Source organism: Gobius niger (genome assembly GCF_951799975.1).
Source record: "Gobius niger genome assembly, chromosome: 10".
NCBI classification, from domain to species: Eukaryota; Metazoa; Chordata; class Actinopteri; order Gobiiformes; family Gobiidae; genus Gobius; species Gobius niger.
This window is the reverse complement of record NC_136861.1, coordinates 33,070,283-33,087,104: the sequence shown is the minus strand read 5'-3', so window position 1 is coordinate 33,087,104 and position 16,822 is coordinate 33,070,283. Positions and strand designations below refer to the sequence as shown.

The following is a 16,822-nucleotide window of genomic DNA, read 5'->3' as shown; positions in this document are numbered from 1 at the left end:
TGCGAGTCTGTCCCCCCCCTCCTGTCCTGCCCACTTTTTGCGCCAGGTAAGACACTGAAGATTGCAAGGAGCGCCACCCGTCTGCGTACTCGTCTTCTCTACATTCTCTATGAACCACAAGATCTGACCCTATGTCTTTAAACCAATGCCCGTAAGCCTTATAATTCACGGTTATGGCTCAATATACTTCAGTGTTCCCGCTCCGCTCCCTGAACTCGCTCACACATTTCAATGGCTGAGTGGTTTGTTTGGTAGCCGAAATTAGGAGCCTGATTGACCCACGCATGCAAAGTCGAGAGGTGCATTTGGCTTATTAAAACATTTGTTGCTTGCCCTGTTTCTAAAAAAGGAAAAGTGGTTAAATCTGTGTCAGAGTTGATGGCGCTTGGACCAGCTCCACCCAGCAGCGTTCCCTCGGCCTGCCCTCCAAATGCTTGCATCTTGCACGTGAGTTATCATTTATACCGGTATGACACAGATTCCTATCATGGGGAAGACTTCTACTTATCGCACCAACCCTACTTTGCATGTAATGACTCTATATCATATATTAGTTTTGAATTGCAGAAATAAATGAACCTTTGAACGATATCCTAATTTTCCGAGTTTCGCCAGTAAGCTAGCTGTTTGTTCCTTCATGGCTAGCACGGACTCTCTGCAGTAAAAAAAAAAATCCACTGAACCCCACAAAACCCCCACAAAGACGTACAAAAGTATCCAGTAAAACAATGTGCAACACAGAAACTACAAATGCAGTTTGCAGAAAAAAACGCTGCTGTACCAAGAGAGAGGGAGGTTGCTGCTTTCTTAAGAGCTGATGTAGCGAGTGAATGTTTCCTTTGTGAGATCAACAAAGTCCTATCTTATCTACACCAAAACATAACAAGTATATTTAAGATTTCGCTTTTTACTGAGTTCTTCCCTTGGAGTTGTGTGCAAATATTACTGGACCAATATTGTAATAATGGGCGATGATTATACTAACACATCCCGAGAAACTTTGCCTGACCAAAGAAAAAAAGTTTCCCTCGAGATTTAACTGTTCTGATCTGGGGTTGCTGCAGTTCTTCTTTCTTGTAGTATTAAATTTGGATGTTGTATATGGGCCTACAATACAATACACCCACAACTCTGTCTCAAAGGGCAGGCAGAGTGCAAAATCGAAAGTCTGCAAAGTTGCTGCCGAGGCCATGTCATGCTGTTGGTCATTTGAGCAGAGCCATGATCTGAACCATGGTAAGTGCTTGACTTACGGAGCAACGAATTACCGCGTGTGATCAGATGCGCCAAAATAGAAGACAAACACCGCTCCGGGATTGATTTAGTTGAGGGAACATCACGACATCAAAGGGTCGATTAAGTTCAAAAGTGGTTGGGCCGCAGCCATTTGAAAATTTCAAGCATGTTGCGTCATATCAGCCTGAACAGACACATTTTTGCATCATTTTGCAACCAAATTTGGCAGGTTGGAAATCCACTGCGGAACATTTTAGGTGTTGCTGCCATGGGACAAGAGGCAACTAAACGGTCGAGAAACTGAAAATTAAAAGACAAACAAACATCTCAACTAATACCGAGTGACCGACTAAGGCAACACAAGCCTAAGATGGGACTTGTGAGTTGAGTTGACTTGAATATCAAACCGCAAACCTTTGAGTTTCTTGGTCTTTGGGGTTTGTGTAGAATCTGCAGCTCTGGTGACTACTTTCACTAAAGCATGAGCACAGGCAGGCAATACGTTTCAAAACCAAAGGGAGAATTTACTATATTTCTGAAGTCCTCTCCTCTTTAAAAAGAAAGAAACGCTTATAAATGGGCGCTTTCTGGTTAACGGATGAAAGAAAACCTTTGCGTCCTTGCAGCCCTTTCCCCATGACAGTGAAACCCTTCGACCAAGGACTTGGGACTCAATTGATTCAGCTCTCAAGGCCTGCGACCTCTGAAAAACACGCTTTTGTAAACAAGCTTTTCAATGACCCTGTTATGTTCACAGATGGTCAGACGTTATCAGAATTCATGGGTGAGGACACAGTGTGGACTTGGACTTAGTTTTCTCTTTCTCCACAGTGTTCGACTTATGTGCAGTTTAAGTGGGGAAAGTAATTGGTCGGACGAGTCTGTTACACACGACCTCAAGATGTAGGCTGCACTTTGGCCTGTTCCCTGTTGCACTGGTTAAAGAGGGTATTTAGTAGAGGTCGACAGAGTAGCTGAAATCATGGCTCAAGCAAGAGTAACTTTCTCAGTGTTTCACTGCTGATGGATCTGTGTCCAAGGTTACATATACATTCCATCTAGAACAGGGGTCCCCAACCTTTTTCCTGCTGTGGACCGGTACAGAACCCCAAAAAATGTGATCGCAGCGCTGCAGCAGGAACACAGGGAGAGGGAGAGGAGGGATTGGCCACGGCACAATCTCTCCTCTCCCTCTCTCTCTCTCCTGTGTTCACATCGCAGTGGGATAAATACGGCTCTCTGTCGTCTGAAAGTGTGAAAGGTTGTGACGGAAACTTGTGAGGCTGCAACGCGATGAAGTTTTGGGAGAATTAGCGCGAGCTGAGGGGAGAGGGAGAGAGCAGACGCTCAGTGGCGCTGGTGACAGAAAGACTGGAGCTGTGCGTAACACATTCAGCTGCTCGAGGCTGATTCTGTCTATAATAAAACCAGATGAACTCAAGTCCAAAGGATTTGTAGGGAGATTGTCTATCCGGAGTGTCGGATATACGGCCAAAGGAGAAAATGCTTTTTTTTTTTTTCTCTCTGCGGCCCGGTAGCAAATGCGTCACAGTTGGGGACCACTGATCTAGAACACCTAACAGAAACCCTTGAAAAACCTTGAATACAATTGGTCCTGGATAGGACTGGGTACCGTTGTTTTTTTTCCGATACCTGCTTTTCGATAGCAATGTTATTTTATCCATCCATCCATTTTCTTCCGCTTTATCTGGGGCCGAGTCGTGGAGGCAGCAGTCTCAGCAGAGATGCCCAGACTTCTCGATCCACGCACACCTCCTCCAGCTGTTCTGGGGGGACCTCGAGGCCACACCAGGCCAGCTCGGAGACATAGTCCCACCACCGTGTCCTGGGTCTTCCACGAGGCCTTGTCCCACAAGGACATGCCTGGAACACCTCCCGCGGGAGGCGACCAGGAGGACTTCGGAACAGATGCCCGAGCCACCTCAGCTGGCTCCTTTCGACGTGAAGGAGCAGCGACTCTACTCCAAGCTCCTCTCGGGTAACTGAGCTCCTCACCCGATCTCGAAGGGTGCGCCCAGCCACCCAGCGAAGGAAACTCTTTTTGGCCAATTGTATCCATGATCTTGTCCTTTCGGTCAATACCCAGATCTCATGACCATAGGTGAGGGTGGGAACGTAGATCGATCGAGAGCTTTGCCCCCCGACTCAGCTCCCTCTTCACCACAACAGTCTGATACAGCGACTGCATCACTGCCGACGCCGCACCGATCCATCTATCGATCTCACGCCCCCATCCGTCCCTCCCTTGTGAACAAGACCCCGAGATATTTGAACTCCTCCACTTGAGGCAAGGACTCTGTCTGTCTGATGATATTTTAATTGAATTAATCACTGATAGATTTTAGGTTTTTTTTTACAACTCTCTGCCGGAGCTTTTCGTACTGTACCGAGTCCTAGTCCTAGAGCATCCTAAAGGCCACTGGGATAAAAGTAAAGGCGCTGAGCTAACCACCCATAAAGCCGCTGGGTCACTGACACGTCAAAAACGCACTAATATCAAGTCTACAGATCTTCATTGTAGAAGTAAAAAATACCATATGGTAAAACTTTCTGAAACTTTCTAAAAATTTCTGCCTGTCCTGTCGAGAGCAGACGTGTTTTCTGACTTCTCCTGCCCCCGCTTTTATCTGCTGCTGCTAGCGTCTTGTCTGACTTATCTTATTTTTTTCTCCGGACTCCCTGCTCGCTGTGCTCCTAAACCAGCTATCCATGGAACTATCAACTGGTCTCTCAGTGCAATTGACAAGATTTTTGCTGGACCGTTATCTTTCATGTGCACTGTCAACATCCCACACCAAGGCCAAGACACGGGTGAAAGGACTGATAGGACTTACGCCGGGCTGAGACACATTTGAAGGTTTCTCTGCGGAGAAGCCTCATACTGCTATCTATCTATCTATCTATCTATCTATCTATCTATCTATCTATCTATCTATCTATCTATCTATCTATCTATCTATCTATCTATCTATCTATCTATCTATCTATCTATCTATCTATCTATCTATCTATCTATCTATCTATCGTAACGCGCCTGGTATGTACATTATTGATCCAACACATCTGAAACTAAACATTGAGCAGGGTTTCACTCCCTGATTTCCAAGCGATGTATGCATTTACTTCACTTTAAGCTTATTTGACAGTACCTGTGTAGTGTCCCCCGTGCATGCCTCCGTGGTGGTTGCACACAGCGTACAGGTCATACAGGAAGTCCGGAGAAGCTGTGGTGGTTGTCCTTCTGGCGCCCTGCTTCCACGCTGGTGAGGCTGGGTGCTGGGCTGGCCGCTGGGTGAGGTGCGGGGACGAGTGCTGGGTTGGACGAGGGGATGGGTGCTGGGATGGGTTCTGTGCGGGGTGCTGCAGTGAGTGCCGAGAAGGAGGCTGGGACGTTTGCTCGGAAGGGTGATGGGATGGGTGTGTGGCCGGGTGCAGGGAGGGATGTTGGGATGGGTGCTGGGAATGCTGTGGAGATGGATGCACGGGTGGGCTCGGGTAAGGAGGCTGGGATGGGTGCTCCGGAGGGTGATGGGATGAGTGCGAGGCCGGGTGTTGGGAAGGATGGTGGGATGGTTGTGACGGGTGCTCTGAAGGGGGATGCTGGGAAAGATGGAGGGGTGAGAGCTCAAAAGTCTTGTGGCAGGGAAGGCGGGACGGGTGCTGCGCTGGGTTCTGGACTGGGTGCTGCGCTGGGTTCTGGACTGGGTGCGAGGATCGGTGCTGGGCGGTAAGATGACATGGATGCTGCTCGGGGTGCTGCACCGGGAGCTGGCGGTGAGAGGGGACCACGTGGGGCGTCATGTCGAGGCCGGTGAGGGGGAAGTGCACCAGCGTGGTCAGCTTGTTGCGCCTCTCGCCGACCTGCCTGAAGCGCTTGAGGTGGAGGATGAGGATGTCCGGGAGGGTCCACAGGCTCATCTTGACCGTGCCCTGCTGCAGCTGCTTGCAGTGTGGGCACTTCCACGCATCGTCTGGGGCCAGCTGAAGGGAACACATGAAAGAGGGTTAATCACTGCTAGAAGCTAGAAGTCAAGGGTAACAACAAGATTTCAGTCCTGCAGGTGATTCAATCTTCTGACTTCAAACAAACCACCTGGCTTACATTCAAATGAGCGGCTGATTTTTCATTCTCCAACTATAGGGAGTGTCCTCATGGCTGGTTTTGGTAACCTCAGTATGGCGCTGGAGAGTCCTTGCCTCAAGTGGAGGTGTTAAAATATCTCAGAGTCCTGTTTGCGAGTGAAGGGCGGATGGAGCGTGAGATCGACAGACGGATTGGTGTGGGTTGGGTTGTTGTGGTGAAGAGGGTGAAGTCAGGGGGCAAAGCTCTCGATTTAAAAGGTCCATCTACGTCCCACACCCACAACTATGGACATGAGATCTGGGTAATGACCGAACGGACGAGATCGCAGATACAAGCGGCTGAAATTAGATTCCTTTGCTCACATCTATATCTATTGGGCACTACCAAAACCAGCCATGAGTGTTGAGAGTATTTTGAGTTCTTGAGAAGGGAACAGACTCGATATGCCTGAATAAAGCAAGGAAACAGCATTACACCACAGCCAAAAGCCCTTAAAAATTCTGTTCATATTGGCAATTGAATCCATTGGAAGCTCCATTGATGTGCCAGTGTTAAGTGCCACTGCTGTTGAAAACACAATCAGGCTCCATTCTTCACACACAAACTGATGTCTCCACTCAAATAGTGAAAGGCCAGGACAGGGCTGATGCAATAGGTTCGGGTAAGGCTTTGAGGAGATGACTCTTTCAAGTGCAACTCCTCAGTTGAAAAGCTGAGTACGAGTCGTGTTGCAAGATGTCATTTTGAGTTACTTACATTTTGTCAGTTGGGGCAGAGGTTTGCTACGGTTTCCCCTTCCACTAAAAACATGAACAATAGCCCAGTATGCATGCGAGTGAGAGCGAGTGCGGGACAATAGGTGGACACTGGCCCATGGCTAAAGCCTGACCAGTTCATTGTGTATTGATCCAATCACAGATGTACATTTCTGATCACAAAAGACTTTAAATGACGACAAAATGTTCTTAGAGCCAGACGTGTGTGTTTTTTCACACCAGCAGTAGCCGAAACTGTCAGGCATGAAATAGGTTAAGGTTAAGGTTAGGGTATACTTTATTGTCACCGTAGGGTAATTTGTCCTCTGCATTTCACCCATCCTTCGATGCCGCTGGGGCGACCCGTCAGCAACAGTGGTTGACCACAGTTCAGCACCCGGAGACCCATCTCCAGATGTGGAGCCAGGCTGATTCACCTATTGTAAATGTTTTTAGTGGTAGGGGAAACCGGAGTACCTGGAGGAAACCTACGGGCACTCCGGTAGTGGAACTCGCAAAGACAACTGTGGGTTTTAGACATCGATGTAAAGAAGAGGAGAAGCATGTAGACTGGTTGGCCAGGCTCTACAATCAGCCTACAGGCATGTGGTGTTTACACGCACCAGTCCCACGTGTGCACTGCTATTCATTGAGAAACTAGAAATTACTGATAATAATAATGTCACATGTATTATGTAAAATGTCTCTAAGATGAACTGAAGCAGCAACGTGATGAATTAATTTAATTTAATTTAATTAATTTAGCTCTGAACCTTGTGTTGATCATTTCTGCCTGACTGGGACACATACATAAAAAAAGCTAAGTCAATGAAAAGAAGACGTCCCTGAAACTTTCAGAATTCATGTGGAAGAATGCTTCAGAAATCTGCACAGTGCATACAGTTTCGTACAGTGTAAGAGGAATTTCATTAAGCACTGCCAATCCTTTCCACATTATCACACTAAGAGTATTTTATATTTAAACCCGTTTGTTTTCCCTGAATGTGTTCATTTCTTGTGCTCTTACCAATATGAAAGCACATGCCTCAACCGCATCTTTGGAACTATATGTTTCTGAGAAATGCCTTCACGGCCAAAGCTTACGCAATTGGTGAATATTGTGTTTTCAGAACAAACAAACGGGACATACAAATAGAGAGAAAACATATTGGGCCCAATTTATTGGCATCTGCGTCACAGTCGTCGTAACGATAATACGAATCAAAACAGACAAGGACACAACTGTTGTCTGGGCATGAAGCTGCCACTGATGGGTAATAACAAGCCTGCAGAAGCAATTTTGGACGGAGAAGCACTCTAAATAGGAGCAAATGTAGCGCAGATGGTTGGAACGTCGATTATTTTAACAAATGAATGTGATTTTTATATTTGTAGCAACTCTAAAGTGCATGGCGAGACGCTGCTGTTGAATAGGGGCGATGTTAAATTGAAACTTTTAGAATACTGACGAGGAGGAGGAGAAGAAAATGAATTGCAAGTCATTTTGTGCTTTCGTACAAAAGTGAGGATAAAAATGGCCAAAATTGCCAATGTTTTCCAACCTGGCTATCGCCACATGTGATGCTTAGGGGACCACCAATTCATTTTCTCGTAGGTGAGGTGTGGTTTACGGTTGTCCACAGCTAGCCTGGCCATAGCCATCCGTAAACTCCGGTCAATTATAATTTCCCTACATGTACGTCTGGGTCTGATCTCAGTGGCCGCGTTACATCGGTTGAATTTCAACCTACCATTCAGCGAGCGGGGGAGGCGAGCGTTGTAAGTGACGTCAAACCTTCGCGCCGCATTTGCTGGTTGAAGGTACGAAAGCAATAGAAGCTCTTCAGTCCGTTCTGGCTCAGCTCCCAAATACCCAGAAATGAAAATTGAAGCCTTGGAAATGCGCAAGGAGTGTTCCCAAAAGTGACCAAGCTCGTCCACGGGCACAAAGACCAGACAGCTACGCATCAACTCGTCCAAGCTCAGGTAAGAACATATCTCAGCATGTAAAAACGGTGGCCTGTTCCTTTAACTTATACAGAAGTCCTCAGATGCAGGATGTTAATTCTGTGTCTTTTTTGATAAAGATGCTTTGTTATAGGGCAGTAAAATCAGCCTCTGTGCTATATATGCTTGGCTGTTCTGTCAGACTCTCCTGCGATGTCATCATGCTGTCCTTTTGGGTTAATAAAGGCTCTAAGAACTACTTTGCTTCTTAGCATTTTTTGTCAGCCATAACATTGACAAGAGCAACAGAAAGTTGACGGAAACGCTACAAAAAAAAGTGACAAAAAGGCAGTGAAATGAAAAAAACGTTAACAAACAATAAAAAAGACAAACTGGTTCTGAAAAGGCTCGTCTTCGTCGTAAACATGCTGCTTCGCCTCACCACTTTTCTCCTGTTGTCGCCGAATAAGGTCAGAGCAGACATGTGTCTCATTAGCGTAACAGTGGCACTTACTTGTGTATGTAATTATTTTCTTGCACTGTAGCAAACATCAGCTGAACTAATGAATGAGACGAGCTGCGTGCTTTTATTCTTTTGTGCTGGATCGAAACCAGAAATCACTGTGTGGGCTGTGGAGTGACCTTTAGCTTCATTTTAACGTTATGCAGTCAATTGAGCCAGGTTTAAATGAAAGCTGTTATTTCTTCAGTTTAATTAGAGTTTCCACAGGGCATTAAAAGTCATGAAATGAAATGTTGCTCAATGTCATACTTGCGTTTTACTATAAAAGTTCATATATTTGGATTAGATTATGATCTCGGCTGCCTTTCGTGCTACACGTGGATACCAAACAGGTCAACTTTGGGAAAAATCTACGTTTACACTTGATCTTGAACTTGATGCCAAAACAAACTGTAAATTGAAAATCTAAATGCAATCGCAAAACTTAAATCGACTGTAGGTACTCTTCTAAAACTGCAACACCCCACTACAACCTATACTTTTGAAAGGTCTTATATCATGCAAAATCGACTTTTAGGGGCTTCTAACCATGTTGTTTTACTATTTCCTTATCAAAAACACACACGGAGTGGTTTTTGGCTTCATTCACGCAGTTCTCAGCAATCCTCCTGAATCCTGCTCTCTGAGCAGCTGCTCCGCCCTCTGCTGGAAAACCACTGAGTTGCTCAGTTGTGTCGTCACAGCGGAACGGAAGTGCCCGACGTCTGTAATGTAATGTCTTAATTCTAAGCTTACGGCCATTTTCTGTGACTGTCTCTGATGGATGTTTGGTGAACCTTCTCCAGAATCAAAGTGGATTCACTTTTATAACACGAGTCCCATAATGTAAACAGCGATGGACCAGAGCGGTGAGTCAATCCAAACGACTGAGTTGTGACACTCTGCCGTTTTTTACGTCATAGTGTCAAACAGGAAGAGCACAACTTCTGTAATGTAGTGCCTTGTGGGCTGATTTTAATTAATAAAACAGCTAAAAAAAAAATTTTTTTAAAAAGGAACCGCTTCCACAAGACAAACGCACCCCTGAGCGTCTGAACAGACGACATGTTTGCACTGAAGGATGTGAAGATGGAGCTCTTTCTAAACTATTCTGGACACACCTGTTCTTTTTTCTTACCTAACGATAATGTCGCGGAGAAAAGCGCGCCACTCGCCACAATTTGGAATTTCTTTCCGGGATTCAGCGACTATCAGACAAAATAGTGTTTTTTCTGTGACTGTCTCTGATGGACGTTTGGTGAATCTTCTCAAAGTGGATTAACTTTTATAACCAACGCGAGTCCCCAATGTGATGGAGAGGCCAGGACAGAGCGGTGGTGAGTCAAAACAGTGTTAGCGTGTGTGTTAGCGTGTGTGTTAGCTTGTGTGTTAGCGTGTGTGTTAGCTTGTGTGTTAGCCATTTATGAAGCTGTGTTGCAGATGTCAACTCCTTATAACTGTATTGTGAAGTAACTTCACTTATTGCTGTGATATTTATATTTAATTTACTGCTAATAATGCATGGGCAGATCCGCTCGGAGAGAGGAGGCGGAGTTAACTGAATCGAAGCGTCTTGTGCTCCGCGTTTGGAAAATACCCCCAGAAAACACTTATATTTCTCACAAAAAATAGTTCTCCATAGCGGAAGAGGTACAATATATCATATAAATGCCTTAACTTTACTTTGGGATGGCTAAAATACCACGATACAGATCCTTTAAAAGTTACACATTGAAACCTAAAAGAAACAAAATTGCTCTTTTTTCTCTCTCTTGTTATCCAACCAGTGTAATTAGTGAAGAGCAGAGGTGCGGAAACCACTTATGAAGCGTAATTATTCTCGGTGAGTCAGGGTGCAGGTAATTGAAGCTCACTTCTGCAAAAACACCTCAAGGTCCTACATTTTGCAGAGTTTAGATTATGTGAGTGAATACCTTAGTATAGTGACAAGTATACTTGCAGCATTTATAATAGGGACGGATTCAAACTATAGCATATAAACACTATAGCATGTAAATGATGTGGTGATGGACGTTCATACAGATCAGAGTGCTGCAGCGATAGAAGAAGAAACCACCAGAGCAAACAGAATCGCTCAAAAGTGCGAGAGTGAAGCGAAATACTTCTTTTGTTTTAGATGCGGGAACAATGTGTAAAAAGTTGGTTTTGCATAAGCTGTCTCAAACATATTTTAAGCTCAAGATATGACACATTCGACACAGTTTTGGCTATGACATAGTTAACACAATTATATTCAAGATTTTGCTAAAAATGTGACCCATCATTCTTCAGTTTGACCATTTTTGTGATGTCGTGCCGACCATGTTATGTCAATACCTTTGACATCGCACACAACAATAAGCCACTTCTGGGTCTAAACTGTTGAGAGCTCCATCTACAAAAACACAACTTCATCATCACTTAACACACGTGATGGAAATGAGTGAGTCAAGTTCCTGTCATTAATTCAAATAAAAATAACTTCTCTCTCTGCCGCTCGAATGCATGGAGCAAAAACTGAAAATATCTCATGCTGGTCCAATTTATGAAATACATCCAAACTGGACTAGATTTCAAGTTATAAACTACAGTGTTACAATGAACATGTTTTGATGTACTGTGTGTTGAGAGAATGTTTATTACATATTAAGTACTATGTGAATGTATTGATGTATTGTACATGGCCATATGTATACTGCTGTTCCTGTGGATGTCTTTGACGGAGGAAATTAGCACCTTGTATTGCTCAGCTGTACATTTTGCTTCACTTGTATATGTTAACCTGGACAGGGTTATATTTTTGGTTTTATTCTATGTTTTCATTTTTGGGGAGGGCTTTTTACGCAATTTTGAGTTTCTCTGCCCATCATAAGGGAAATGGGGATGTGGGTAACGAAAAGGATATTAAAATGAAAGTGTAACGCATGCAAAAAAGTGCAAAATGCCAATGCAATGTAACACTTCAATAAAAAAATTGATCACAAACATTTCTTCATTTATTTCCTGCTTCACTCAAATAAAATGATCACAACAGACTGTCTGTCTAAATAAGTCATATTTTCAAAATCCTTAAAACCTGCTTATGCACTTTAATGGTTTTAGACTGTGATGATGTCCCTGCCTCAGATGACTTCCTGGGTCAGCAACCCTGTGTTAAAAAAAAGTATAAGCAAAATCCACGAATGTGGAAATTAGTTTTGGGCTTTACTACTGAAAGCACTATATAAATACTACATCACTCCACAAAATCTGCAGATTGCCAACACACAGTAGCAAGGCCGTGGGAACCCAGGGTGCTGAGGGCGCTGCAGCACCCCTTAACTCCCACCTGAACCGAGCATATTTTCTCCAGCTTTACCCCAGTCCAAAAGCTCCTGGAAAAAAGATGTGAAAATAGCAACAAAACTGAGACGAAAACAAGGATGAAAATGTGAAAAAAGTGAGAAAACATTGACGAAAAAGTGACAAAAAATTGACAAAAAATTACAAAGATGGACAAAAATTTGACAAAAAAAGTGAGAAAAATTTAACGAAAAATGGAGAAAAAATGGACGAAAGAGTGATAAGAATTTGACAAAAAGATGTGAATAATTTGACAAAAAAGTGACAAAAAAATAAAAAAAAATTACAAAGATGGACAAAAAAATTACAAAAAAGTGGGAAAAATTATCGAAAAATTGAGAAAAAATTGACGAAAAAGTGACAAAAAAGTCACGAAAATATGACAAAAATGAGACGACTGCCCAACAAAAAAAGTGATGAAAAAAAATCTGATGATGTGAGGAAAAAGATCAATTTAGTTTTGTAGGTCTTAGCTTTCAAATGAGGCGTTACACTGGCCTACAGGATTTGGGTAAAGCTGAACTGGAGAATATGCTCTCGGTTCAGGCGGGAGTTAAGAGGTTAATAAATAGGATTTATGCACAGAAAAGGTATTTTGGGGGTAAAATTTTTCCCTCAGCGCCCCCTAACTAAGATATCTTCCCACGGCTCTGCACAGTAGCCAAAACCTGTCCTCCACAACGCAAACTTGAATATTACTTTCAACATAACACAGGCTGCAGTAGGTAGTAGAACACAGATACATGACACATTCCTCCTGACCTCACACTCATAATAAAGTAAATGTCATCTTTTATAACATTCTGAGGCGCCAATGAAAAGAGAGATGTGGTCGGTGACTGCTGAACTGTAGATCTGCACCGCCCTCTGCTGGAGACAGACGGAAGAACAACCCTCTCCTTGGTTGTATTTTGCTGACTTGGAGGAATTTCAGCTGTGTTATTGCCCAAAGTAATGCTGGCTCAGGACAGGATTATAATGTTGTTTTCAGAGGCACGAGCAGGATTTAGAGCTTGTTTTTGGACAAAATCTGCCGAGGAAATAAACAGCATCTCAACATCTCAACCAACTGTTTACACTATTACAGAACATTACTTAGATGGATTTTGTTGATGTAATATGTAATAATTTTGAAACAATATTTAGTAATAGTTTTTAAAAATCCACTTTTCATGAAAGCGTGGTTTAATTAGGCCTGTCCCGGGCCATTTTTCATCTTTAACCAGGAGAAATATGTATAAATTGGAGCTAGAAAAATGACGTTGTACTGTTTGTAAGAAAAAACAACTTCAATTTACTTTTTTTTTTTAATGAGTAAAAAAAGTTTTACCTGAGATGGACCTACCAGTGATGCAACAAATCAAAAACAATTACTGTGAGACAAATTCTGATGTTTTATCAATCAAAAAATAAAAAGGAAATCCCATTTTCATATGACTTGCTATTAGCATTCGCCTCACCGGCCAATCACAAGATGGCTGCCATGTTTTCCATGCATCATGTCTTATCTAGAGTTGTGTTAAATGTCTGCCTGGTTCCCTCGAAGATTTCAGACGCTCCTCTTCAGCGCGGTCATGGCATCAGAGGGGGCTCTATTGTACATGTTTTTTTTTTGTGGTAGGGGAAACCAGCAAGCACCAGTGGAGGAAACGCACACAGATTCAGGAAGAACCTCTGACTAAGCTTTCTGATCATCAACATCATCCGTGTTTTCTCCAAATGGCACGGTAGTACAGCTGTTAGCGCTCTCGCTTCACAGCTCGAAGGGCCCGGGTTCGATTCCCACCAGGGACGGGGCCTTTCTGTGTGGAGTTTACATGTTCTCCCCGTGTCTGCGTAGGTTTCCTCCGGGTACTCCGGTTTCCCCTACAATAAACAAACAAACAAACCAACCTGCTCCTCTTTGGTGTAGAGCTGGAAGCACTGGTCCAGGGTGCAGCTGTGGTGCTGGGCCTGCTGCTGCTGCTGGCTCCTCACGCTGTCCACCTCCTTCACCACCTCCGCCTGGATGTTCCCGAACAGACTGCAGCACACACACACACACACACAAAGGAATTTAACTAATAATTATGTACATAGACAAAATCCTGAAGGGTGATAAAGCGGAGATTATTTTCAATTTGACTCTCATTTTCTGCCCTATTATTCACACTGACCAGTTGAAATAAAGCACTGACTTATTTAAAGGGGCTAGATGCAAGTTTGTGATTTTATGCTCACTACTGCCATCTCAGGCCTTATGCATAACTGCAGCTTCGATATTAAGCCTGTGCATGACTTTGGAAGCAGATTCTCCTTTCTGAGCGACAGTGCAGGATTTCAGAGGCAGTTGTGGTGAACAGGTCTGAGCTCTTTCTACACATTAGGACATGGCTGGAACATGTAGGGGGAGGAAAATACATAATTTTAAAATTTTTAAACTCTGTACAGTCCCTTTAAGCTTTTACCTGCCGTCCCCCAGTCAGGGTCTGGGTTAGTTAACCCTAATCAGGATATAATTAGGGTTAAGAACGGCAAATGTAACGTAAGTCGTGTTTCACTCACACAGATCTCACACATATTTTTAGAAACTAGAAGATCTTGGCTTTCAAATTAGGTATCACACTGGCATTTAGGCTGTAAGCTCTCCAGTCAATACGCTTTGAGACTAGGATGTAAATAATTGTTAACCCAAGGGAGTAACTTCATGTTCAAAGTTGATGGGGACATGCTGTGACGTTGAGGAGGGGAAAGGTGGTCACCACCCGACGTTTTTTTTTTCTTCTTCTTCTTTCTATGCTACAAATAAAGCCAAAACTGTGTAGATTTTGCCTGCAAATTACATTTATTAATTTCAAGTTTGTCTGCTCTGGAAAACACAACACTTAACCAACACAACACATTTAAATGTAAAGAATTGAGAGTGCTCATAAACATAAAAACACAAATAATGATTTTCAAACATCAAATAATCCTTAAACCTAAACTAGAAAGCAGTCTCAGAACAACACTGCACTCATTTGAAGGTGCCAAACACCTGCCTTCTCCTGTCATTCACTGACAAAAATTGCTGACATATTTCAGTAATGTGTACACTGTCTAGTTTTGTCTGGTGGACATGGCACACAGCTGTATTGTTAAGTCTTAATTGGGTCATTGTTGACCTGAGCCACGTTTTCAGTCTCCTCAGAGCGCTAAAGCTCCTTTCTGCCTCAGCAGAGGACACAGGATTCACCAAAAGCAATCTCACAAGGGTTTCTACTTGATCAAATAACCCTCTAACTTCAGTAGCCATTCCTCTGAGCACTGCAACCACTTCATCACTGGACTTGCATTTGTATTTAGATAGAAACCTATCCAACTGAACCCTCAGAGTATGACTGTTTAACTCTGGATATTGGTCAACAGTGTCATCCACATCTCCAGTTAGTAAAATAGCCTCTAGTTTCTCCAACACAATAAGATCAGTCTGAGTGAACCTCTCCTGAAACTGCACATCAACTGTGTCAAGCATGCAATAAAATTCAGCTCTGTAATGTTCCTCAGCTGTCCTGTAAGAGTGTTGACCTTCACCAGTACTATAACGTTTTGGTGGCCTTCTTTGGTGAGGCATCTTGATCGCTTCTAAGCCAGGAGCATCCACCTTTTGTGTAGCATCATCAAAAATCTCCTGAAACGTCTCATCATTTCTCTTTTCTGCAAGGCTGGATCTCACACATTCTATTGCTCCTTTCATCCCAGCAATTGTCTCAGTGCGTTTCTGTAGAGACTTGTTAAGACATTCCAAGTCATTGATTACCAAAAGTGCCAAAAGAAGTCCCAGAACAGTTTTGCCTTTTTGAAATCTCTCCAAAAGACCATTTGCTTTAATATTGCTTACTGCCATATCTTCCAAACTTGAGAGGACAGAATCATACTGGCTGAGAACGGCAGTTATAGCTTTTCCTCGGACTGTCCACCGGGTAGGACATAGTGGTCTTAAAGAGACACCTGGCCCTTGTGCACTTGATGCAGTATCAGAAAATAACGACTTAAACTTCCCTGACTGCTTACTGAGAGTACCTAACTCATGAACCCATTGTAGTGCATCACGTACTACCGGGCTGGCCTGGCAAGCAGCTTCAGTGATTAGGTTGAGGCAGTGGGCTCCACAATGAACAAACAATCCCAAAGGCTGCATCTTCTTTAGCTCTGCTTGTACACCTGAATATTTTCCTGACATATTTGCAGCACCGTCGTAGGTCTGACCACGTAAAGATGATACAGGAATGTTAAGTCGCAACAGTGCATCAATAGCTGCTTTTGTTATCTCTGAACCTGTGGTACCAGGAACCTGATACAACCCGATAAACACCTCTTGAGGTAGTAAGTCATGGTCTACAAACCGAAGACAGATTGATTCCTGCTCTGTTCCTGAAACGTCTTGTGTTCCATCAATGATGAGGGAAAACTGCAGAACAGGTAAAGATTGGATACATTTTGCAATATCCCTCACAATGGAATTACCCAACAACTGCAAAATCTCATTTTGCACCTGTGGAGAGGTGTAGTGACAATACTGTGAAAGCCTGCGCGAGAGACGTGCATCATCCTTAGCCTTAAATTTTAGTAACTGAATCAAGTTGCCATCTTTCAAATCATGTCCTCTAAGCGCTAAACCTTGCCTAGCCAAGTACATTACTGAGCCCACAACATTTTTTTAAGCAATACCGAGCCTCTTATTGCTGTTTTGCAACAGCACTGGAAAGAAGAACATTGACTTCATTCCCCTTTTGTGCATACACAGTTACTGCATGTTGATGACTTTGACTAAGCTCATGATGCTTAAATCTGGTGGTGGCATTCTTCCGGTTTGTAAACCCAACAAGTGAAAATGCAGGGTCAGCTCTTTTAGAGAGAGTACTTTTTTCAATGCTGTATGTTTTTACACAATGAAAGCAAAGAATGCCTTTCACA

The 16,822-nt window shown here is 43.4% G+C and overlaps 1 protein-coding gene across 2 annotated transcripts in view; it reads right to left on the bottom strand.

Moving 5' to 3' along the window:
* Positions 1-16,822, bottom strand: part of LOC306969632 (ubiquitin carboxyl-terminal hydrolase 43-like) — a 137,774-nt gene that overhangs the window by 20,202 nt on the left and 100,750 nt on the right. For both annotated transcript variants that reach the window (XM_079565313.1, XM_079565314.1), the window contains exons 11-12: positions 13,781-13,910; positions 4,407-5,238 (exon numbers count right to left, since the gene is read on the bottom strand). In XM_079565313.1, coding sequence (XP_079421439.1) covers positions 4,407-5,238; positions 13,781-13,910 — 962 coding nt within the window. The remainder of the gene's footprint in view (positions 1-4,406; positions 5,239-13,780; positions 13,911-16,822) is intronic.